At 35.5% G+C, this 27,266-nt stretch overlaps 2 protein-coding genes across 11 annotated transcripts in view; one reads left to right on the forward strand and one right to left on the reverse strand.

The window, feature by feature from the left end:
- Positions 1-27,266, reverse strand: part of LOC118263404 (epithelial discoidin domain-containing receptor 1) — a 174,041-nt gene that overhangs the window by 23,296 nt on the left and 123,479 nt on the right. For 3 of the 8 annotated variants that reach the window (XM_050704447.1, XM_050704441.1, XM_050704444.1), the window contains 6 exons: positions 10,235-10,402; positions 2,126-2,244; positions 1,828-1,986; positions 1,655-1,747; positions 660-801; positions 142-246 (listed from right to left, as the gene is read on the reverse strand). In XM_050704447.1, the coding sequence (XP_050560404.1) occupies positions 142-246; positions 660-801; positions 1,655-1,747; positions 1,828-1,986; positions 2,126-2,244; positions 10,235-10,402 (786 nt within the window). The remainder of the gene's footprint in view (positions 1-141; positions 247-659; positions 802-1,654; positions 1,748-1,827; positions 1,987-2,125; positions 2,245-10,234; positions 10,403-27,266) is intronic. The other 5 variants (XM_050704443.1, XM_050704442.1, XM_035575361.2 and 2 more) reach the window with 5 other exon arrangements.
- Positions 7,813-10,098, forward strand: LOC118263408 (uncharacterized). Of its 3 annotated transcripts, none has more exons than XM_035575396.2 (2): positions 7,813-8,008; positions 9,624-10,098. In XM_035575396.2, the coding sequence occupies exons 1-2, from the start codon at positions 7,933-7,935 to the stop codon at positions 9,989-9,991; spliced, it is 444 nt and encodes a 147-aa protein (XP_035431289.1). In that variant the 5' UTR covers positions 7,813-7,932; the 3' UTR covers positions 9,992-10,098. The 3 variants fall into 3 exon arrangements, with proteins under 3 accessions (XP_035431289.1, XP_035431279.1, XP_050560415.1); XM_035575386.2 differs by lacking the exon at positions 9,624-10,098 and adding an exon at positions 8,804-9,476; XM_050704458.1 differs by lacking the exon at positions 7,813-8,008 and adding an exon at positions 8,809-9,526.

Raw genomic sequence — 27,266 nt, forward strand, 5'->3', positions numbered from 1 at the left:
TAGAAATTGTATAATTTAGACAAGACCACTTAGTTATTAGTTTAGATAAGGATTCCACTTTCTATTACCCCGCACAAGTTTCTGAACTATTTTCCTAACAAAAAAAGTTAAGGAAACTAAACGAAGAAACTGTTATCTTACCTGGTCGTCGTTCATTTCTTCAAATGGTTTAGCCGAGCAGTATGTCAGGACTTCCCAAACGGTTACTCCGAACGACCAAACGTCGCTAGCTGGCGAGCACATGCCCTGATGAGGAAAAACAAAATGATCAAAATTAATTCAAAAATCTACTTTATTGTTTTGACACAATATCGAAAATCTGATGTGAAAATTTTAAATTTTATTTTCTTAGAAATATTGCCCCACATAGTATTTCCTCCTGTGTCATGGGTGTGTCTATAAACATACACATGACACCCAGACCCAAAACGACAATCTGTGGATCACACAAACAATTGTTCCGTGCGGGAATCGAACCCGCGACACGTTACACGACAGCCACTTGTACAGCCACCGCTCCAAATGTGTAGTCGTTTGGCCAGATGGCTGCTGTACAATCGACTAATAACATAACTTAACTAGTCCAAAAAGTAACTGTAGATACTCGTAGTTTGTTTCATAATGTTAGTGCTAGAAAATAATAGAATGGAATAAATTACCATCAGCAAGCTTTCCCAGGCCATCCAGCGAAGCGGTATACGGGACCCGTCAGCCATAACGTGGTAGTCGGTCACGAACTCTTCACAAAACATAGCGTAGTCCGATACTTTTACATGGAGATCTTCGGTCACGGTCACATTACTGTAGAAATACAAATTGTTAAATATTTATGCCTATCTCTATCTATTTATTTAGACTAAATAATCTGCTCACTCAAATAATGTCTCAAGTCAAATATAATATGTTAATCAATATGGTTTTAGTTTCTACCACGAAATTTTTAGTTCAAAATAGAAAATGCTAAGATTTATATTTGAAAATCAACGATATCTATAAAGAAGTCGGTTAAAAAATCGGTGATGTACTTAAAATATTGTTCTTGAAACAATCTTATTAAAATGATTTGAGATGTCAAAGTTCTTAACAATTGAGAATAAGTGCAGTAGTTCCAGATTATGAGCTAACAACGGTTATAGATTGAATAAATTTTGTATTTTTCATCTTCCCACTACATTCGGTTTGATACCAGAATCCGCATTGCGGGCGAGCCTTACTCCTGATATTTTGTAAAAGAAGCAAACGAGGGGGTCCTTTTTATTGTATTATTATTATCAACTGGAACTGACTTTGTATACCACCAAAAATATGATTTACAATTTTAAATGGGATTTTTTAATTTTGTATTCACAATAGTCCTGTATAACGATGTAAAGTATGGTATTATAGTATTATACACTTAGATCCTACCGCACGACACGAACTTACATCGTATTAACGATTTTTCTCGCAAAACTTTATTCTTTGTGTTTTTCTACCTAAATGAATACGTACAATTTATCAAAAATATGAATCATGGCCTTCTAAAAACCTAAATTATTTGCTATAATAACATTTTTCTACATTTAACGTGAAAATAGAGAGTACCTACGAATATTAAAGCAAAATCGTTTGGGGTATTAAAGTGTGAATTTAAAAAAATATAAATTGTACTCACCGAGCTGCTAAATCGCGATGGACTAGTTCGAAGGATTCTAGGTATTTCATGCCGGCGGCAATTTGGCAACACACGTGTATGAGGCTGGAGTAACTGCAAGAACACGAGTATGTTAAGTATCGAAGCGTGACGTTGTGAAATGTTAAATTTTAAATTGAAAAATTGAAACTCACCTCAATTTCCGTTCGGATCTCAAAATCGTAGGGAGGGGAGCGGCATCTCCGCGATCTAGGGCTGCGCATGGTGGTTCGAGCAAACTCAAGCCGAGCACCCTGGCTAGCTGTGGGTGCTTCAAACCTGCACCCCATGTAGCCTCGCGAGCAAATGCCGCTCTATAACAAAATCATTCATTTAGTGCTGCTTATTGGTGTCGTCCTGAGAGTCTATACAGATCATATTGTAAAGGTTCGAATGGTTCGTGATTAAAGTAATTATTTCCTACACCAGTAAAAGAGCTGCGCGACTACTTACTTCACTTCGCTATGGCAGCCGCGCCACAACGTCTTCACAACAACGAGGCGGCGGCGTCCGCCAGTCGGTGACTCCTCGTCGGACAATTCTTCGATGCCATCGGTCTCGCATATCTGGAGCTGTGGACAAAACTGACTCGTCAATAATTGACACACATTTCCAGTCAATTACATGGCCGAACTTTTCATTTTTATTCTATAGCGGGTAGTAACTGCCAAGGAAATAGTTCTTAAGCACGTAATATAGTGAGGGAGCGAGGAGAATTTCCTGTATATTTCACAAAAGCCTACTTTGGCCCAGTTTCTAAGTTTACCGAGCGTGGAAAATGGCTTGGCGCTTTGCGGATTTACAGGCCTAGAGAAGAACCCTACCTTCTCTTGTTTAGACTCCTAGTTACATTACCGTAGAGGTACGCTTGTTTGATTTCTAATATTTCGCCGCCAGAAAATAAACCTCTATTCGAAGATATATTTTTGAATGAATTTTCTTATTTGTAGAAAGCTAAATGGAATGAAAATTTTATATTTTAAGATGGTCAATGTTACTTTTCCTCAGTCACTTATTCAAACGCAGATGGCGACGGAGATAAAAGTGAAGTATTATTATGATTCTGATCACACACGTGTTCGAAGTGTGTTAGGACTTCAATGACTATGTCACCTTTTTAAAATATTTTCTAGGAGAACTCTTGCGCTATTTGATATACAATATATGATATGAAATAGCCAGTAGCACTCAAGATAATTGGAAATGGCGGTCCGTAAGACTGTCACAAGTGAAATTCAATATGTTTCAATTAAAGTTACGTGGCCAATAACAAAAACCTTGCGGTGAAAGAGTTGCTTCCCTTTTCAGACAACAAATCTCTGTAAATCCGGAAACTAATGGAATTAAAGTATTGTTTGTTCAGGTGGCTCGTGCGAGGGCGCCGGTAAATAGCCCAGCCTTAGAACCAGGCTGGCGCGGTCAGCCTGTTAGCCTCTAATCAAAACTTAACACAATTTCAAAACAAAATTACACTGAATGTGTGTATAAGTTCTTGAAACGAACATAAATATTTTCTTTTATATTACATTCGAGAGCTTTAAATGTTTTATTGAAAGAATAATAATGGAATCTTCCGTAGAAGCCCCACTATTATCATGGGTAACAAGCCGATGCGGCATTCTTCCCCTAAATTTTGCGGTGAATTATGTTTACATTAGGTCAAGTATTATTGTCCTTGAGAATTGAGGGTACGAGAGAAAAAAGCCTAATCTGCTCCCTCGCCGAGAGGGGCGAAAACTAATGTGATTTCGTAATTTACGAAGTACCTTCCGCGCGCTGTGTAAAGTATAAAATTGATAATAATATTTGTTTAGCTAATAGATTATAAACATTGTAAACTAAATAAAATGTGTGGGTTATTGATTGAGCGTTGACCAACCTGTTCTGTTTGCTGTAAGTGAATATAAGTAACTCCGTTATATTATATAGTATATAAGTAATTACGTTATAATAAGCAACGAGGACTCGTCCATCATTTAAAATTCCTACATTTTATAATGAATTATATGCAAATGAAACTCCATTTGAATAAATTAAAGCTTGTTATGTACACAGTAATTATTTTTTAATATCGCTCCGTGAACAAAGAGACTAAGTGCTCTGTCTACCCTTTTATTTTTTTTTGTCGTTCGTTCCATTACCAGCACCAGATTCGATTTGGATTTTTTGTAGGTTTCAAACCTTCAATGAGAATGAAATTTTATTTTCAAACTCGTGTTAAAATTAATTTGTTAGTTGAAGAAGTTTTGCCGTTTACACAGCGCACTTCGCTGGGCAATTTAAAATTTAATTTGAGTAGCGGTACCGCACACATTGACTGGGTACGTCGTTAATATAATAAAAATATGAAAAATAAACGCCCCAAGCTATTAAACCGTGTTGTTGGCGGGTGGTGAGACCGCCGCCGCCCGTCGGGGGGGACTGAGCCAGATTGCATTTTCTTGCTACGGTCAGTAATCAATTTTTATGGGCATTTTTGTAGACCAACACTCTGCGACTCCCACTCTGTGCGAGTGTTACTCGATTGAGTGGCTGCTTGGACATGTGGCACTATGTCACCTCTTTAAAGTCGAACATTCATTGCCAAAGTAAAATCTTAACTAGTACTCGATAATTTAGATAAGATCTTTAAAATATAAATTCGGATTCGATTCACGCACGGAACAACTCTTTGTGTGATCCGCAAATCGTTGCGCATATGGGTGCGATCTGTACCTATGTGAATTTGTATGCACCCAGGAAACAGGAGAAATTCTGAGTATGCAACAAAGTTTAAAAAAAGGTAGTATAATAATATAGAGTATCTATATTAATAAACATCCTAACGATCATTGGATAACATTCAATTTAGAATGCAAATTAATATTCGAAATCGTTCAACTTTAGGAAAGGTAATTTGGTTTAACCGAAATCTCTGTGTACCCTAACATCAGCAGAAAATAATATCATGTAATATTTATAATGGAGAGCCGGCCACAGTTGGGGGCTAATCTTTACATTGTATTCAGATTAATCATAAATTTTCAATCAAGCGATACGCCTCCCTTATTTGAAGCGGTACTTAAGTAAAATGGAAAAACTTAAGTCGGTTTCTAGGTACCTAAGCATTAAGGTTTGAACTGCAGTGTGTGTATTGTTTTAGGTATTCACCCATCATCGAACATAGCTTAAGTGATTAGCGCCGACGGCTAATCACTGAAGACAGACACATTCGAGCTTGAGACAGTATGGCCTTTAGATAACTACGTATGCTGGTTAGCCCGATTTCACTGCACAATACGTATTGTTAGATGTTTGTAGCTACATAATATTATGATGCATTTCATACCTATTTAATCGAATCAGATTATTTAGAAGTACAAGTTACCACTTGGAGACAGGTACCAATTGATATTTCGTCTATATTTATACAGAAACAGATGTGTGTGATATTTGCCTTTACGTAATAGTATTGTTCTCATAAATATCGTGGCCAAAGCTACACGAAAATAGATAACAAGATATTAACAAATATACGATACAATACCAAAAATCAACGTCCATCTGCCGTAGAAATACAGAGTAAATAATAGCAATATCATTTCACACCCAGCGTACTTCATACGAGTAGTAATAATAATATTCCTATGGAAGGTAGGAAGGAAGAATGGAGAAGAGGGAATAATATAGAGAAGATAAAACGCGAGCAGACGAGCAGCTTCTTTGAAGATTTAACAAAGACTAATTAAAAGTAACAAAACACATATGGAGGCAGTTTAAACACAGTCGTAACGCGGAAAGGCCATATCTGAGAGTATGTGGCAAACTGGGGGCTGTATACAGGTGGCCGCGGTTCACTAATTCACTCTGTTTGTTCGTTCTTAATGAAAATACAACAGGGGCACGCTCTTTTGTTGACTCAACATTCCAGCCGGCAGCGGTGTGTGATGCGCTTGTGTGCGCCGGCGCGGCTGTGTGGCCGCGTGTGAACACTGCGCCATCTCACACAGGATCCTAATTAGATCGGTGGCACTTCTAGTCACGCTACCGACGCATAGAATAACACCAACTATCGCATGGAAACCACCTCCACCTAACTCCGTCTTAACTTTGAAACGTTTATATCCCCCGGTTCGTTGTATCAGCAACTCTATTATTCATGGGTAAACTACCAGACTTCCTAATTTGTTTTTGCTACAATTACCACTAGCCTGAATATTTAAGTTTCGCTGTCGTGTTTGCACGCAAGTGCGTGACCGGAGTTAGGATTCAATATTGACCTAGCAACTTCAGTAGTAGAAAGTAATGGGATTGGTTTTTTAAATATGTATACGCTATTGTTGTAGATGTTTGCGATAACAAAACGAAAGGATAGAATAGACGACCAATTATCGTCGTATAGTTCAATAATTATTTGAGCTAGTAGCTTTCGATATTGTCCTACTGACACAACACTTAAGTTGATAAAATCGACAAAACAAATTCAATACATTGAAATTCAAATTATAATGAGAGAGTACCTACATATCTTTATATATATAATTCTTCTGTAAGTGTGTATGTCACTGAACTTCTCTTAAACGACTGGACCGATTTTGATGAAATTTTTTGTGTATGTTCAAGGGGATCTGAGAATGGTTTAGATTCACAATTTTGTCCGCTGGACAATGTATTTTTAATTAATTTTTAATTTATTAGTAGTGGTTGATTTTGGAAAGTCTTACATTGGATCCGACATTTTTTAAAAATTAAAGACGTGTAGACAGGACAACGTCTGTTGGGTCTGCTAGTTTACCAATATTTACGGAGTGAAAGTAACAAAATTTGTTTGCGAAACTACAAACTCTTTAGTCGAGTTAAATGATTAAAGTTAATGTTAGTTTCATGGGTAATTATCGGTTCAGCTGTGCGTATTAAGATTGAATAGATGTCTTAACAAGACCGGCGAGGGTATACATTTATAATGCCAAATAGGTTATTGATGATGAAAGGTTATGCATTATTAATAATTGGGAGCAATTTCTTCACAGTGCAGTGGTAGGTTTGCGTCAGTTTTCATGTATCGATTCCCGCCGCGAAATTAAGTTCCCACCTAAAACGAGGTAGACGATTAGGCCGGAGCTGACCGGGTCGGCGGGCAACCATCTTAAAGGTTTTTGTCGGATAATTTTCTTTGTAAGAAATTCAAAGAAAAAAATGGATTATGATATTTTACACTCCATAAATTACTTTTAAGATTTCTGTCCTATTAGAATTTAATATGTAACGTAGAATCGTATAGAGTTATGATACGTTCGATGATTCAAATTATCATTGATTAAAAATCCAGATTGTTCCTTTTCAGGAAATTATAGAACTTTTTCTCTAAGACTGCGAACATTTTAAAAGTCATTGTTATTCGCAATGAGCGACATTTGATTGGAATACAAACAAAATCGGTTACTGTCCCATAATTGTGGTGTTCCGTGGTGACAGTACAAGTGCTCCGCAACAGCGTGTATAATTGCCGCCCTATCCTTCCCTCCTCTCTTTATAATAACATAAATACATTATAATATATTAACGTAGGGATACATATTTTTTGGCTTTTTCCTTATTACAATTAGACGTGAAGTCTGACTGAGAATAGTCAGTTAAGATGACAATAAAAGGTGACGCAATTTATTAGAAAGTTACCTAGTAATATTAGAATATGCTGAAGGTGCAAAGCCTAGTTCAATCAAACAAGTAAATAGATTCATTAAAGGTTTCTGACATGTTTAAGTCCAAGGACGACACAGAGTGACAAACTCCCTAGATACTAACAATGCAATCGATGATATATTGGTAATTTATTTGCATAGGCATGTTGCGGCGGCCACCTGGGCTCCTAAGCTAAAACTATTTGGGTTGATGCGAGCGCTCGACGGCGCGGCGTCGAGGAGGGTTGCCCAATGATTTATATTGACATCGATTATTGAGGTAAGTAAACTTTTCGAATGGGGTGGTTTATTATCGTGTATATTTCACACGTTGTTTTATGCCCAATTTGTATTTGTAAATTATATTAAAATATACCGTCCGCGTCCTACTATTACTGTTCTTTATAATTTTTGGTGAGCTTTTAGCCTCTTTGGACATTCATATGTAAAAAGAAGAATAAATAAATTATAAACGTAACGACAGAACTGCTGTCACAAAGAAACACTGTCAATTATGACAAAAACGATAAAAATGTAAAATTAGCTGTAAAAAAAGTCAATTAATAAATAAATACGTAAAAAGCAAATGAACCGTCAAATATGGATGACTTTTTCAAAAACATTAGATCAACACCTGTAAACGTTGGTAACCTTATCGAAGAACCTGGGGTATCGGGTAAGTTTTATGATAAAGTCGAAAAGTAGAATTATCGAATAGAGTAAGGGAAGGTGCAGGTCAGATATATAAACTGGTCTCCGATAGATAACGTTGAAGATAGTAGCATTATCAATTTAGATCCAGGTTTAGACTATCACCTTGACTTACTACCTAACAATATCTTACTGCACACATGAACTTTGTCTCTGGATATTTCACATATTGGCATTTATTTTAATTTAATGTAGGTACGTCGTTGTGCTAGCTCAAATATTTATCTTTGAATCCAACATCACGCTGCCTATTCCTCGAAAATATTTTTTGTTCAATCATTTTTCGTCTGGTATTATTATTATGAAAATGTAACGTCGTGTGTATTGTATATTGGCAAAACAACACAATTTCAGATTTATTGCAATACTTACCTAAAATGCTTTATCCGAGAAGCTGAATAATAATTATTACCCTAATTCATGTTTTGGATGCTTACTAGGCAAGATAAGTCGACAACAAATAGATATTTTCGTTTGCCCCCTAGTTTCGTGCCTATTCTTACCCTTTTTTAGAAATCATTGACATGAGGTTATAGTATAATAAAGATATTGCTGGCAAGATTTTTCTACAAAGTTATAAAGGTTCACCACAAATGGTTCCAAGAGTACTCCGTCAACATGAATTATCCTGAAACATTGTTGATGTGTGTACCTACATATTGAGAAATCATTAAAATAATAGTCATCACGATAAATGCATGTGTACAATAATAAGTTAAAAACGAAGATTGATTAATATTCGTCGTTTAATATTTTACAGAAAATAAAATTCAATTACTAAATGATATAGAGACCAAACCCGAAGATTATCTAAATCAACTACCTACCGGTGATACCCCAGTTAGCGTTAACCAACAATGTCAGTATGAACTTACGCAGTTCAAACGTAATGCTTTATCAAAAAATGAGAATCCTAAGCCATGCGAAGTACGACCAGAGATAGATAGAAAAGACAAATGTAGTTTAAAACCAACGGAAATTATTGGGCCAATCGATAAGCCAAACAGAAGAAAAGATACCAAAGATGAAGTAATAAGTTTCAGAAGTAAAATATATGATTCGATTTCGACTAAAACAATCAGCTTACTGGACAAAGTTACAACTAATTTTAGTGTTTTTACTAAGGAAGAGGGAGCACCATTCGAAGAAGAAGGACAACTACTACCATTTGACATATTATTAAATTTCATTAATTTATAACATTCGAGCTTTTTAAAGACTAATCAAGAAATACTTAGTTCACAAGATTTCAAATCAAACCACACCTAAATCTTAAATTAATTATCTAGCAACGCTACAAAAACTCGAACAAACCCGCACTTGTTAACTTGACACACATGAAAAATATATTTGTGCCGACATAAAAACTAAACAAAACTCAACTTCTTGGTATCTAAACAGTAGACAGGTTTAGTTTTTACATAAATATGATAAATGCCGATATGTGAAAAGAGAAATGTAACTTATTTCTTGAGATTGAGAGGTAAACATTTCTCGAACTTATTGCTTAAATATTATTAGGCGAAAAATTGTTAAACTAAGAAAAAGATTTATATTTACAAAAACTTATATTACTTCAGATGAGAAACCGAGACGTGATAACAAGCCATTATTAAATCTCTTACTAGGAACAGTAGATGAAAAACCAGCTGAGCCTCTCAGTACTCAGGAGCTCAATGAAAAACTAAACGAAATATCATTACAATCTAAAGCAGCCATTGAAGATTTGAGAAATCAATCAATTAAGATCGTTGATAATGCTAGAGCTGAAACAGATATGGTAATTGAAAATGCTAGATACAGCTTTAATATGTTCTCGCATTCCTTGGAAGAGATGGAAAACCGACCACCAGAACTCAGTAAAGAAGAACCACCAACTGAGGAGACATTTGAAGAAGTTGTAGAGAAGTATTTTGGAAGTAGAAATGTAATAGATTTTCTGAGCTGAACTACTAACGCTAATAGACGATATCCCTGTTTAAATTGAAATGTGTAAATGAAATCATAAATTTTGTAACTTCACACCTAGATAAAATACATTTGCAAATATTTTCATTTCGTGTGTATCCTTTATCTTTTAAACTCATTTATTTTTCGTAGAACTTAAGCAATGTGTTTTGTGTTTGAAAATGGTTTATACCTATTAGAGTGTAATTGCTTACTGCAAGTATGATAAAGAATGGGTACTTACATTCCCATGGGGTCCCTCGCCAAGGAACGTTATCGGCCGCATGCGCCCCCGCGGGAAATCCAGCAGGGGCGCCACTCCGTTTGGGGGCTCGGCTTCAGGTAGTTTGATGGATGTGAAGAGGCCTGGAACTGGCTTCTCACGGCGGCAAGCGCGTTCTTCCGGGTACGTCTGCGAAAAATATCATAGAATAAATTTTTGTACTTCAACATCTTCTAGCTAGTCTACTCTTTAGCAACCTCTTGTCTAGTCAGGAAGCATAGATGTTACGCGGTTTTAGATTTCTTTGTAAAAAAGAGGTTAGTGACTTTGTCAACCTTAAAATATATCGGTACTAATCTCTCTTCCCTCTGTTTGCTATGCCTTCTTGTGCGTGTCGTGATATCTAACTATCAGCTCATCAGGTGGGCTTTCAATCAAAGTAAACACACGGAATAATAGCCATTGATAACGCATTCCGTTCATAAAGAATTTAATAAAACTATGTATGGAAATCTATTGCATTAAGTTTCCATAGAATTGAGTCAAATCTTCCATACACATTGCTAGTATGTGGAATAAGCGACGTTGTACGGTACGTTTCTCGAGAATACCGTGACATGGCCACGCGTCGAGGGATATAATATGATTGTCAGGAATTCCGACAGAATACTATCTTCAATCCCCGATATATTGACGTGTATAGTTCAGCCTTGACAATGAATATGTGCAATATTGCAATATGTATCGACGTTTTCTGAGATTGGCATCTCTATGCTAATCTAATTTAGTCTGGATCTTGCACAATTATAAGCAGAAGATATTTAAAGCAATCCTAACAAATCTTCTAAACTATGAGTTAGGTAGTCAGTGTAGTTATTTGAAAAAATCCTATAGTAAAATATTTGTTGTCTTAGATATAACTAAGTAAAAATATGGGAGAAATGACAAATAATGTGTACCGTACCAAAAGTTATTAGAGTGGAGTTATTAGTGGGAATATTGATCAATAGGTTCCTACATTGCGTTAATGTTCGATAGCACACACATTTTATATGTACCCGTAAATAACATTGTTCCTGCTTAATTGCTATTCCCCTTCCAAGATTGCGTTGCTATAATTTATACGGTACCATGAATTATTATGGTCGTAGGTGTATTATGTGTGTGGACTGCAGGTATTATGGCAACATTAATCATTTCCCAAATTATGAATGTCTTTGATTTTTGGTTTTTTTGATGCGTCATCTCTCATCATTTTATGTAGTAGATTTCCATTAGGGATATTTTGTTCGATAGTCCTTCGTAAAAGCGTGAATCCATACTAATTTATTCTGTCTCAAGCTCATGTGTCATTTTGCTTTTCAATATCGGATCAAGGACTGAGCCAAAGCTTAACAAATCTAAAGGAATTAAGAACACAACATGCATTTGGCAAGATTTATCCGCGTGTGTTTTACCTAATACAAAACAAACGTCATCGGCGATGGCAAGTCTGTTGTAAAGCCGGCGACTTAGAGCCAAAGCCGTACAAAGCCATAGTAAAACATTAACAAAACACGATCGACCCCAACGAATCGCTGGCTCATAATACCTTCGTGTAGTCATTTATCATTTCGTAAACGACCGCGTAATACCCATAATGAGTAAAATCCAGGCATACCTTGGGCAATACCATTAATATTACAAAACCCGGTCTCTCCCCTTCAATGGATGTGCTCTGTATAGTTTGAAGACCTTTGCGGTGTATTTCGGTGAACTTAGACAACATACAAATAATTTGTAAATGTAATCCTGTTGTGGAAAGCTACAGTCGCATCTGAGTTCTGTATTATTATTTTTTTTTACGTGATGGTAGCAAGAGTACTTGAAATATTTTAAAATCTACGGTCTTTTACATTTAAAGTCTTTTTTAAACTTGTACACTTGAGTGCTTAAGTACGTGAAGATCCTTTGTATGCCAAAGATACTCCGAAAAGTTACTTTGTAGACACACACACTAGCGAACCTTAAATTCTCGAAATCTCATAATTATTACAAAACGAAGTAGGATTTAAAGTTGACAGCTTCAAGTATATAAAGTACTTGACTCGTTATCTTTAAATTAAATCCGTTGTACAAAATTATCCGCTTCATGAATCGAAAAAGTTAAAAGGCAGTCAAAGAGTTGAGTACAATATGCCGTGAAATGGTCTCAATCAAGAGAAATATTAAAAAAAACAATAAAAAAAGTAAAAGATAGCGTTTGTGAAAGGTAAAGTTTTCTGTTCACAGTTAATTATGTCGCTGTCCTCTTTGTTTATCGATTAACGACTAAATGAATTGATGTTGTTTTATTTCATTGGAGTTGGCAACTGTTTCCTTGATGTAGTGGGCGGGTCGGGAAAGTTTTGTTGGATTTTATGACATGTATATGGTAAGTAGCTAGCCCATTGTACGTGTTGGACATTGGACTCTTAATAATGAAGTGTTTGCAGTACAGTTTGTACCATATAATGATTGCTTTATTATTTCAGCAAAGCTAAAAAAGGAAAACCGCTTCTCGCTTCATCTTTTATATTATATATAGATATGGAATTTCATAACAATCGCTCCATCTATTCCGAAGATAGTGTCAGACACACAGACAAAGCAATAAAACTCTTTTATGCTCCAACCGCTGTGGGACTATAAAAGAGACGAAGAGTATTTTACTATAACATACACTCTACGATATGTATTGTCTTATTATAAAAACAACTTAAACCGTACTGCATCGGAACACAGAACACATTCAGTTATCATCATTTCTTCCCGGTACATAAATTTTATTTATGAGTAAATAGAATAAGCCGACTGCTATGCAAAGCAATCCATTATTTAATTCAGCTCCTGTGCGACACCCCTGGTTGTGGGAGGGGGTGGGAGGGGTGCGGGGGTCACGGGACATGTGACATATTCTAGTGCCACCCGGGGGTACTTACAGCAGCTAGTGTTGTGGCTACATGTTCCCGGCTGTTTCATGTAATGGACTGCCCCCAGAAAACGGGGAGGCAACATTTTTGAACAATAATAATGATAATTTATGCACAATCTTTGCAAGATGTGAATGAAATAAATGGACGAGTGATTTATGTTTTATAGAGTTAGCGAGGTAATTAGCAAGTCTATAGCAATTAGCTGGATATTGTTCTAAAATGTTTGTGTCATCGTGAATATTATCTTACTGTCTTTTTTTCGAATTAACCATTAGGAAAATATATGGAATTGTGCCAGTTGCAAAAAACAAGCTTGAGACTTAATGTCTAAAAAGAAACAATGTAGATAAAAACTACAGATGTATTTCTGCTGTATTTCATACTCTGAAGCCATATTTTTTACTACTTTTCGGCGTACTAATTATACGCTGACGTTACTCATTACTCAAAATGTTTTCAATCATAAAGACCTGATATTACTTAAGAAACCCTTGTGTTATTAACAATTAATCCCCCTAAATGAAACCTGAACCCCTCCCCTCGGATGACCCATCACAGGTATTTTTAATTAACTTTCAAATTAAACCCCTACTGGAGATCGTTTTTCATAGCGGACATATTGTCATGAAATAATTTTGGCTAATTCACTGAACAATAAACAGGTAGGCGATGTAATATTACTTATTTATGTACATTAGTATAATTTAATTTTAAAATGGAATTATGATTTATGTAATTGAACGTGAATTTGTGCTTTTAAAATTGTAGGTGCGGGAACGAGAATGTTCTAAATTAGGATATTAGAAATGAATTAGGTTTTTGAGAGAAATCATACTAATTTAACCAAGTCATTAAGATTAGAGGAAGAGAATCAGTAGAGGGCACCTTAGACGGATACATAGCGACCACATTGGCGATATATTAAAGAAGGGCCAAATTAAAAATACCCTTAACCGACAAGCATGCATGAAAACACTGATGACTGTTGATAAAGCGAAAGAGGTATGTAAGATTCGTAGCAATTGGCGTTCCATTATCTCTGCCTACCCCCATGGGAGACAGGCGTGAGGTTATGTATTGTATACTTATGTATAAAATAACGATAGTGTGATGATCCTTTATGTAATGAAACATTACTTTATTTTGTTATAGGCCAAGTGAATTTGTTTACACAAAACAGTTGTTCTATTTAAAACTAGGCTCATAAAATGATCTAATGAATTATTTATTTGAATGTATGTATGTTAGTGTTAAATTGTGTTCATGAAATTAATGTGTCTCTAAATATTTAACTAAAGTGTCCCCTGAATGGCAGTTTGTGCATAAAAGGGGTATTACAATGATGTATTTTGTGCATTATAAATTAACTAGTACTTTTATGTGGTTTGGTGGTTATTAGTTAGGCATATTATTGTTTGTATTTTTTTTAGTTAATACAACTCTTCTGTTTGGAAACAATCTATAAAATGGGTGATGGGTACTAACACTAGATATAGATTATATATTTTACTATCATTCTATGTATTAATTGGTGTCCGACATAAAAGTTATTTATTATTCTTTGCTGCACAGGTAAAGAGTAAAACAGCGGATTGTTTTTAATATTTACGTCAAGTGCGAATGTCGAGTAATGATTATTTAGACTGTTTTTTGAAAATTACTCCACGATTGTGGTCAATGTATGGCAAAAGGGAACAAACAACATTCACCCTTAGTTACATGGGATTTATAATGTATCTGGTGAAATGTCTACTTGCTACTTCGAAGATTACAAGGAGCGATGTTATGTAAACAACATTTTCGCGAAACATATTTCGTTTCACATGCAGGGGTGATGCATAGTACTCCTACCTACTAAAACTATTCGGTACCTATTAAAAGTCTTTCCAAGTAGGTACTGTTGAACTAACGCTAACTTCGGTGTACTTGTTCACAAAAGCGAGAAAACTTGAACACATCTGTATCGTATATAAGTTTTAGATACTATCACATTTTTCTACTAGTTTGTAGTCTTATGTTTATTCATGTGAATATCTAATTTGGTATGTATTTATTAGTGGTTACAGACCAATTTAGATTCACCCTATCCTTGTTTGTGATTTTCTAGCGTTTTAACTATTTTTTTTTTGTAAATGTTCTTGGTCTAACCACCACCGGACAAAAATCTTTTTTTGGGGCCGGAAAATCTTCCATTGACTTCTCCCGCATTGGGCGAGGTGAGAGCGAGTGTCAGACTCTTAGTGACGAATAACCACCCGTTCCTACTCCTGCTTTTCAAGCCAGAGCCCCGGTGATCCGTTAGGCAGTCCGCAGCTCCGGACCTAAACCAACAGTACTGTTTATATAATATTTGTAACACGTGGTGTCACAAGTATCTATACATATATTATTTGAACAAACTGAATGTTAAGATACTACTTAACACAAGAAACTCTTCACCAAGCAGATCATTTCAGATTACATTACTTACAGAAGTCAGTAAAATTATTCAAACAGCCAATAAATAGTTTATATCATTAAAAGTTGAAGATGTATTTTTTCTGAGTGGATCTAAGTTTCCCCATAATGTCGGTGTGGGATATATTATATACGCGGGGCGTGGGGTACCATAACGAGTAGCAACGGGAAAAGTTCTCGTCAAATAGTTCCAAGTAATGTGAGCGCAATAAATCTGCTGGTGCCTTACATTGAATATTTTATGCTCCGCCGAGTGAAACACTAACATATTGCCGTTGCCGAGACACTAATGTTACCTGAGATATCTACCTTAAAAAAGTAACAAATGATGTAATAGCTTAATTTTTTCTGCCTTGAGCGGTCGCAAGTGCGACTTCCGAACAAGGGGCATTCGGGTTCGCTTGCCTGGTATGGTAAAGTATTACTAGTATTTTTGTTGTTTTTCAAAAATTTCTCTGTCGTAGCACGATGTTTGGTATTGTGCCCGGTACATGGCAATAGGCTCACCCCCTATTACATAGGACTTATAACACAAATGGTGAAAAGTGGGTGTACATTATATAGCGGCATTACGAACCGTAATATGCACGTCAGCCTACCCCTTCGGGGATAAAAGCCGTGACATTTTTACATTAGCTAAAATTTTCTTGCATTCGCTACTGAAATCACTTATTCAACAGTGACTTGTAAGTGCCGAAAAATAGGGATGAGCCAAATGGCATACGTACGTCAGGCTTTTAACCCACTATTACTTAGTACTTCCAAAATAAAGACTTTATTTCTGCTATCTCGTAGGAGGTCTTAGGGAAGGCTTTTCGGTAGACTTTCGTGAATAGTCTGATCGCCTTTTTGGTATAATTAAGTTAGTATAATTTGTAATTAATATTTATGATTGATACCTAAGCGAATCAGTTTGCTCAGTGGTCAACCAAAGGTTTCTGCCTTTTCTTTCTCTTTATTTTCTTATCTGTATACCAAATAAGTTAAGTGACTGTTCCTAATATTTGTACAAGTACAGAACACATCACAGTCCTTTCCACAACAATTCTTTATCCAACAATTTTAGTGATTTGCGTAAATTTAAAATGAAAATCTCCTAACTAAACTGAGTAAGCCCTGCTAACATTGTCGAGAGAAGAATGAATACTTTTATAAAGTATATAAAATACAGGTTAAGGGAGTACTTTAAGTGAAATCATAACAAAAAGCGTAAACAGCAACATCTTTTTCATAATGATAAGCGGGATTCAATAGAAGGGACGAAAGTAAGCATTTTTCCATAGCTATTGAAAGCGCGGTTCTGCGCTGTGCAGCGCTTTCTAGCTGGAACAAAGATACTTGCGGCTGTAACAAGACAAAGCGTTGTACTTGCTAAGAAGTGCGACGAGGCAACTCTGATAAAAGCCACGTTCTGCAACTTCATACCCACCGTTTTTTGCATAATAGACTTTTTTATAAAGTAAGTTACCTTTAAACCTTTGTATGAAAATAATTATGTACCTGTACTGCGCGTATTATTTTGAGTCTCTATTTCTTGTGCGTTATAAAAACTGAGTCAAGATTTTTAATCTTATTGAAGTTTAATATGAACAACGTTCAAAAGCTGCTAGCGATAGTTTCAGCCGAGCTATCGATGCCAAGTTTCCATTACGCGAACTGTTCATGGGAACAACGAAGTTCTTAATAAAAACGCTGTCAGTCTCAAAGTTCATTATCAAGTGATAGCGTATAGTGTCGGCGCTATCGACGCGCGGCGGCGGGCGCGACACTGACAACGAGACTACACAACTTCACTGCGATGTAATTAAAAATTAAGCTCCACCACCCGTCTCAGGTGTTCTTCAACAAAATGCATTAATTAAGTTCGCCAGAAAAACCTCAGATAATGTATGTGGCAGCACTAATTAACTTAGTTACCTCATATTTTATCCCAGCACTTGCACGTGGACCATTATACCGTCTACACACTTCCTAAGCCTACTGACGATACTTTCCGTACGGTTTTCGTGGTTTCTACAGTAACGACTAGCCGTATCCGCAATGTTTTGTTTTTAGCGGCGGGTGAAGCTTTTTAAGTAAGGATGCAAGCCTTGAAAGAACCCTTTTCGTGTTTAAAAAGATGTTAATCACATTTCAAGACTTGATTTTCCTTTAGAATGCAAAAGAGTTTGTAAAAATTCGCAATCATAGATAATGAAAGTAAAAAGCTGTAAAGTTAATTAAATGTTTCGTGCAAATGACTTGAGAATTGAAAATGTTGGCGTAAATTGTAGAGCCGCAAACAGCACACAGACAGACGCCGAGCTGCGGTTTACACAGTAACATTGAAGTACATATAATAGCAGGGATAACGTAAAAGCCTACTATTTTATCAAGTCACAAAAAGATTCGGCCGACAAAAGGCACAGCCCTGAAGGTAATCCTTGAGTGGGCAGTGAGCATACGTCGTTTGAGCAAACTCCCAGTGTCATTATAAAATACGGGCCACAATGTGGATTCACTTTGAGAAATGGAGGGCGGGCTTCAGAACACCTGGGTCCCGCTCCAACTATGTATGTACGGTGTTGTTGTTCACGTTTTTGTAAGTTGCAAAGTCACTCGACTTATATTTATCGACTCTCCTAAAGTGAGTGGCATAATGTTTTGCTTCTTGTTTGTTGTCTATTTTGTTCCTTTTTCTAATATCATATTTTCTGAAATGTATTTCGTTTGCGTATTTTGTTTGAGAGTAATATTAACTATTTTTTTTTAGTGATGGTAATTTATTGTAGTAGTTTTTTATTGATAGTAACTACAATAGCTACTGAAAGCTGTTACTTCACTTTAGTTACTTCTAGAGTAATGTGATTTTTTAGACCTAGCACGCACTCAAACAGACCCACCTCATTAATATATATTTTTATGTAATATAGAACTAGATACGTGCCTATCCCTCGTAAGAAAAGGCAGCGTGATGTTTATAGTTTAACTGAAATTGAATATAATTGAATTATTTGGCTTTCCGAGAATGTTGAACGGCGTGAAACTATGTTGCATTGTCAGAGTTAAATGCCAAAGGATTCGATATTGTGAGAGAGACAATTCAGTTATTCGGCTCGTGACAGAATGTTGTTAACTATGTGTTGTCTGCCAATTAGCAGAGACAACCCTGACATTTGCCTCTTTGTAATTAATTACCGGGCTTAGTACGCTACGGTCCACAAGGAATATAAAGTAAAATGTATCACCCAACTTTTACTATAAATTTCAAAAATATTACCGAATTTTATATGCGATAAATCTTTTAATATTAAGGTTAATAAATCCAATATTTTTATTAATAATATTTCATAAACAAACTAGAAAACAAATGCAATAATACTAGTTGAAAATGGAATGCACAAACTTCAAAGCGTCGAGGCGCAAAAGGACTTTTTTGTGAAACTAGTTGTTGTTGAAGCCCAATTGGCCACGTTTCACGTCACCACACTACATCTGGGTTCGTAAACATCGTCCTCTCTAATTTGTTTGCCACAACCGTGTGTGGGGTTTACTCTTGCCAAATGTACCGGTGCCGCGGCACGTTTTATCATGAATTATCTTTAAACACCTCTCTTAGAATGCATATTATTCGGTGTTTTCTCGGCTACGCTCCGAACCACTTCTCTAGTGTTCTTTTAGTACGAACATATATTTCGCCGAAATTGTCGCCGTTATTGTTTTTAGTTGAGAAATAACTGCGAACAGTTCTGCCAGGCGGTTTATTGAATTTCGTGAGTTTACAGGTGAATTATTTTCTGACAGTGTTTTCGTTGTCGCCCGTGTATTTTTAACCGACTTCAAAAAAAGGAGGAGGTTCTCAATTCGACCGTATTTTTTTTTTTTTTTTTTTTATGTATGTTAATCGATATCTCCGTCAGTTATAGACCGATTTGAGAAATTCTTTTTGTGTTTGAAAGAGTACGATGTCCGTGTGGTCCCATGAAATTTTTTTTAAAGTCTGACCATAAATGTGGAAGATAATCCAGGGAACTCCTCAAAAATGAACAGAATATGCTCTGCGTTTGAGTTTAAGTGATGTATATTAGCTTATCTTTCTGAGTAACCATACAATTCAGGACAGATAGTAGCATATGTGGTATAGAATGATGGGTAGCTTGATGTGCTGTCTGATTTACATGTGTATGTAGGTACCTAATCTGTTTGTGTTTGACAAATGCATATCTCTGGCAGTTATAGTCCGATTTGACAAATTCTTTTTGTATTTGAAAGAGTACGATGGCAGTGTGGTTCCATATAATTGTTTTTAAAGTCTGACCATAAATGTGGAAGATAATCCAGGGAACTCCTTAAAAATGAGCAGAATGAGCTCCGCGTTTACGTTGAAGTGATGCATACTAGCTTATCTTTCTCAGTAGCCATAAAATTCAGGACAGATAGTAGCATATCTGGTATAGAATGATGGGTAGCTTGATGTGCTGTCTGAGTTACATGACTGTATACCTATGTGGGTATCTAATCTGTTTGTGTGTTTGACAACTGACTATGTATGTAGCTTATGAACAGGTTACTGTTAGCTGTCGGCTCGGCAGATCATAAGTAAGGGTATCAGGTTAATATACATTTGAAAATAATGTAATTATGCGTCAATATGGATAGATATTAATATTATTCATTTACACGGCACTGTCTCATATGAGCAGCGCGTTTAATAGGTCGACCCATACTCAAATAAGTTATTCACTAAAAATCAAGAAATAAAAAACAATTTTAACAAAAAAAAACCGACTTCAAAAAATAAATATTCCAAAACAAATTAATATGCACTAAAAAGTAAAAGAAATAATTGCGTATTTTTCAACAACTTAATAGATCAACTAACTTTACTAACTCATCACACACATTATAATGTAAGTAGGTACAATTATTGTTATTTTTGGAGTCGGTGTCAGCCTAGGAAACGCTAACAACTAGCACGGCACGGGCACGGCACGGGCGGAGTGGTGGTTGAGTACCTACTTACAACTGGTGTAAAACTGCAATGTTTTGTTGTGATAATAGGTAAATAATAACAAACCTATCTTAGTTGGCTGACACCGACTCCAGAAATAACAATAATTGTACCTACTTACATTATAATGTGTGTGATGAGTTAGTAAAGTTAGTTGATCTATTAAGTTGTTGAAAAATACGCAATTATTTCTTTTACTTTTTAGTGCATATTAATTTGTTTTGGAATATTTATTTTTTGAAGTCGGTATTTTGAGCAATAGAGTTATGAAATCGGATGAGGCGTGAAGTTTTCTGATTCGTTTTAATGTTTATTTTTTTCTTTTTTCACTGAAGTGCAGACTGACTACATTTTTATTGAATTTAGGCCGGCGCGCACCCTTGGCCATTGTTCCCCTGGTGGTAAGCGATGATGCGGTCAACGGTGGACCACACCTGCTAATTACTTATGGTAGGTATATGGTATAAGTCACTTACTTATCCACATCAATTTACCTTCTACATCTTTGCAATCCTTATCTTCCTTATTTACAAAGTCCTCTCTAAATTATTTTTTGAAAGTATAATAAAAATGCACATGTTTCTCAATATTTATATACTACTTTAATTTTAAAACTAGGCCTCTCTGTCCGTTTATAACACCTATAATTGTATAGATTAACTGTTTCATCTGTAAGTTTAGAAGTCACAGGTATTCTGGCTTGGCAAGTTCCGTTTACCTCACGCAGCTGTTCAAATGAACAGAGGAGATAAGTTACGCGGGCAAAGTTCCCTGATTGCAGAGACACTTGACGAAAACTTTCTATTGCTTCCACATTACCGGTACTAGTGGAAGAAAGAGGTATTGTTCTTAGTTACGATTGATCGGTGGCACGAACTGACTTCTATTAGGACAGCACCCTCCTTCCCCCTCCCAATGCCCCCACAGATTTTAATAAGGTCACAGGTGTTGTACTGCGAATGAATATTTTGATACTAAGAAAAGTTGGAAAATAAAGGGTACCTTTCTGTTAGAGTATATTATCACCGGAGCGCGCTATAAAAATAAAGAGCGGTAATATTTTATTGTAATTATGTTAAAACCGATTGGCCGTGAGCTCTTGGCCGAGTTGGATCAATAAAATTGAGCGTTCGAATTTGTACTTTTTTGTGCTTAAAGTAATTAAGATTACGAGGTGCGTTTTTTTTACGATGTGAGCTTTATACATAGTGTTTCTTATTGTGTTTGATATAGGATATAATTTTGAACACTAGTCATTGATCACATTATATTTGATTGACACGGGTGGATGTTCTATTGCAGAACGTCTGCGGCTGATATTAAATTCATAAATCAAATTTTTTTTCATTGCATAAAAATATACGTATAACAATTAGTTTCCATCCATTTTTCTATGCAAATCATAAATATACGAATGTAAACAATACTCTAAAGAAACATTTCATTTAGGTCATCAGCGGGAAACAGGCACAAAGTAATGTCCTACATGTGTCAAAGGTCTTGTTAAAGTTTACTATCTACAAGTGTAGCTAACCCGCGCCACTTGTAATGAACGAAGCGGCGCTGCAGTTATAAATTGTACCAAATGTCGGGCCAAACGGGCTGTTTTGGATAAACGATATAAAACACGATGCTGAAATAAAAATGCGAGCACATTCGTTAATTAATGACCGAAATCAAATACCACTGCCGTTTTACGAGAACAGTTTATCTTAGATGAGTTAATGTTCATAGGAATTCCGGACTTTAGACTAGTTCGGAATGGGTTTGTACGTAAAAGTGTGCTAGTTTGTCTACGGAATTAAAAAAGTTAATGGCATTCTTTAATTTATGGTTTAATTGTTTCTTGGCTTTTGGCCAAATCGGGCAATGTAATTACCTACGTGAAGTGATTGCTATTTTGAAATTCATCGTGGCTCGATAGAGGTGATATATGATATTGGTACAGATGTAAACTATAAGTTCTGAATCTGAAAGACGTTAATTTTTATCGGCGATCTTCGACGCTTCAAAGAGTCTTTAAAATATTAAGAATAGTTATACAACATATCTACAAATGAACTTCAACAAATCGACACCAGCAATTTATACTGCGCTAACTCAAAAAGCGTACTTTACAGTAGAGGCGTTTAAAGGGAAAAACGTGATAACTTTTACATTAATTAAGACACTTTTTTGAAATTTGGTATGCTTAATATTTAATTTATTCATTGTAATATCTCATATTTATATTTCCTTAATTATTTCTATTTTTTGATTTAGCGCAAGTTAGCCGTATATAAACGTAATTCATCAAAAAAATTTACATCTTATACACGTCTAACTTATGTTAGCGTAGTGTAGTACGGGACGTCGTAGTGCATGATCAATCATCTGATGCATATTTCAATATTTTATAAAGAACATGTACTTACTTACAAAAAGAATAGTCAACGTACCATTAATAAACTAATTAATACGTTAACACATAAGTATTTACTATGTAAAAGTCGCTAAGTCGTTCATTTTACAAACGAACAAGTATACACACGAACGCACTAAACTACGCTAACTATGAGTTAGTGCAGTGTTGCATGGACTTTGACCAAAGTGATCCGCGCGCACACTCCGCTAATAATAGTTGGCGTAATATAAATCGAGTGATTTCAAAAAGTACCTTTACTTAATAAGATTTGTAACTTTCTTATTTTTGCATATTTCTTCTCAATTTTTTTATGACGTATGTAAACAACATTTTAAGCAACTTCATAAAAAAAGTTTTTTCCAAATTTCAGCGTAGTATAAATGCTGGTGTCGAAATGCTACCTAACCTTAAAATGTTTCGTTATAATAATAATACACTCACCAAAGTTTGCAATTATTAAACCAGTACAAAGAAGTAAACCGCCATAAACATTTCATACACAGAGGCTAATGGAAGATAAGAGTGCGACTGCATTATGCAGTAATTGAATTATCCCGTTTCGCGTACCTTCATTCATATTATCGTTTTGTTTTCGTCCTCGGCATGAGCCCTTTGTCCTCCCACAGCGGACTAAGCGACACGTGTACGAATTTTTTATACCTTTTTGACTCGTTGCAAAGAGAATAGCGTAATATGTTTCGATTACCTTTGCTTTGGATTCGTTTCAACTGAAAAATGTGTCCATGTTACCAAGTCCCCAATCCAATCGGGTTTGTTTTTATTTTTGAGCTCAGCTTTGTCCGCGACATGTCGTATAACACCCCTTTCTTTGACATACTGGTTTAGTAAAATGATAAAAAAATATATGAGATTTTTTAAATCTTTTTAAATCAAGTGCCTACTCGAGTAGTTTAGCAAGACTACTCATAGTGCTATAGATATTTTTGAAGAATTTTACAGAATACTTATCATTTTCTAAATTCGTTAAATGAAAATTTTATTAGGTAACCACTCTTTCCCCAGAAACAGAGAGATCTTAAGTTAACGTCTTTGTGGCCACTAGATCAATAATATCGGTTTTATTATTAAATTAATATCTTTGGGACAAAGTGAGTGTTTCCAAGTGACTGGCTCGTTAGCCAACTATTGATATTCAGCAGCCAGTCGGCTTATACTGGGTCAATGTTTGTACGGCGTCTGTGTGTTTACTGATATGTTTGTGGAGTTAAGATGTTTTGCTTTAGAATCTAACAGGTCGTGCGTTTGCTATCATGAACTATTACGGGTAATATGTTGTTTAGTTTAGGTATCTTGTGGGCTTAGTTAAATTCAAATTGAATTTTCGTACTATGACGATTATTTTCTCTCTTTATCTAAAGTTATATTAGTTTTACTACGGGAAATATCAATCTGATATAAAACTGTAGTCGTTTTAGGTTACAATGTTAATGGTTGTAATAATTGTCATTAATTGCCTTCAGTGAAAGAAAGAACGACTTTCGTAACAAATAGATCCATTCTTTCAAGCTAATAGCTTAATTGGGGTCATGGAAAAATAATACCAAACATAATGATGTGAAATTCGATCCAAGAACGGATAAGAGAGAAAAAATGATATTTACCATAATGAATCCCGCAGGCAAAGCCTCTAGCAATAAGCTAGCTATTTCCAAAACAATACAGGTAACAAAGTTATAAGTACACCCACTTACTATTATTTGATGTTTTGTTGTTAATTACTGAGGGAAGCTGGCGAATTAATTTGATTACTGACGGATGATATTCCGACAATGCTATTTGGTTCAAACTCTGTTGACCTGTTACAAACTGCTTTGAGTGGCCACCTCAACACGTTTCAGTTAAACCAAAATCATTATGACGCATGACAAAGCTTAAAACAAGGGTATTGGGGTTATTTGCTCTGAACTAAACAAATGAATTTACACACACAGTACATTGTATCTACGTGTGTAACATTATCTTTTTAATACTTAGATACATTGTTTGTTTTTGTAAATACGTTTTTAGTACTATTTTAAGGGAGGAAAGTCATCCAATTACTTCTCCTGTCTTGGGCGAGGCGAGAGAGAGTGTCAGACTATAACTGACTAAAAACCTTGTTCCTACTCCTGCTTTTTGAGCCGGAGCCCCGGTAAACTCGCTAGGTAGTCCGCAGCTCCGGACTTTTTTAGTATTTAGTGTGGTAATGAAAATTCATATGTGGCGGTCTTTAATTATCTCCTATATACCTTATATCACCTTAAGTTAACTTTTAATAACTTCATGTGACAGCGGCCTCAACATAGATACTTAAAATCCTTGTATTAGTAACATTTGTCGAACAGCCATATCAGCTCAAATGTGAAACTACAGAACGAATTAACCATTTATCAGAACGTGAGCGAAATCAAAGCATAATATGGCTTAAACTGTTTGTATTAGCACTGGTATATAGCCACTAGCCAGTCTATTCATAGCATCGTGGAAATAATTTGGGGCGAACAAGAGTAGTGTCTAACTAATCTGTCAGATATGTTTGCTAGCGAACCTAACGAACGTATCGACTCTCACAGGCTATCGATGACTATCTTGCCCGTTCATTGTTTCTCGTAAATGAATGAGCTTGTAATCTTTTATCACAAAAGTGCCTTTGTGTGTGTAGCTGTTACTGTACAAAGTATATGTACTATGTAGCCTTGGTATACATAATGTGACATACAATTGTATACTTTGTTTGGTTTTGAAGTATTTAATAATACTTAAGATTTCAGGCAAAGGGCGTGATGGGCGCATAACGCGGGTCGCCAGTAGCGGCGCGACAATTGCCGCGTCGTGTGTCGTGGAATGCTGCTCTTGAATATGAGCCTCTTGCATGGTTTGAAACTAGAGTTCTAGAACTCGAGATCCTCGTCAAACATTACGCGAATAAGCAGATAATAATATAATAATTAAATTAACCTGTATTTATTAATAATTAATAACAAAAATATCGTAGTCGTGTTCCAAAAATATGCATAAACGATTGTATTAAACATTTACTACCTAATACTTAAAGTATTTAAAAAAAAGCATGAGTTATTTTGAAGACCGTCTAGTGAGTAGAGTACCGCAGTAAATATATTTGAATTTATATCGACAGAAATATCAGTGTATCGTTTAATAGAACTGTCAACAATCGGCTGGGAATTTTCGTATTTCAATATGCTGGGCCATCAAATGCATGTACACGTCTCCAAGTTTAGATTTATTGATATTTCTCCGTTGATGGTTTTATTTTATACCTTTCCAATTCGAACAAATATAACTTCGTCCGTTTTTAGCAGTGATTCGTTTGTTGTGGTCGTTTTTGATCAATAATATAACGTATTTTAGTATGAAACGATTTAACACCTTTGCTGTTTTGGGTGTCCATGAGCGGTGATTGCTTACCATCAGGTGATCCGTTTGTTCGTTTACCGGCTTATACCATAAAAAAATGGACATAAGATACTTTTTATCCAAGAACTTCCCGAAAAGTCGCCGGTAGAAGCTAGTTTAGTACCGTAAAACATGGCAACTTTACCATATTTTAGAACAAAACACGAAATATATTTTTAACCATAAGACGCATAGAAACCAAAACTATATATTTAGAATTGTAGTCTATCTGGCTCACTTTACTGTAATCGTCATTATATACAAACACTTATTTTAGCCGTAGTAAAGAAAAAACAACATGGGTAAAGATACCAAATTTTTGGCAACTTTACCTACGCGCCGTATTCATCGTATATTGCATATTAAAGAGTTGTTGAGGTACAGAGGGCTTCATCTAGGACCTCTTCGTATTATAATGCAAACAATATGAGGAAATCTATAAAGATAACGGCTACACAGACATTAGGGAAAGTTGCCACGGGTTTCATCGTAATTTACATACAAATAATTTGTTACGCTCGGGGTTGTCAAAAAAGGAGGAACTTTTTTATGACATGTATATTTAAAAAAAAATTAATAAACCTTAAACCTAAAGTAAAAAAACGCACAAATTTCTAACATAAATATTATTCCCTTTTAAACTAAATTAAGTTCTAAAATTTTAAGTATTTATGTTTAAAATTGTAAAAAAGGCTACAAAATAATGTTTAATCCTTGACTTTTTAATTTTATGACTTCACTATCTCCATAGCTAATTATAACATCACTTCCGTATAATTTTTATAGTGTCTAGCTCCGAGTTTTCTGCGGTTTTGTTTCATGGGAGCCATT

This window comes from Spodoptera frugiperda, chromosome 25 (assembly GCF_023101765.2).
Source record: "Spodoptera frugiperda isolate SF20-4 chromosome 25, AGI-APGP_CSIRO_Sfru_2.0, whole genome shotgun sequence".
Taxonomy (NCBI): Eukaryota; Metazoa; Arthropoda; class Insecta; order Lepidoptera; family Noctuidae; genus Spodoptera; species Spodoptera frugiperda.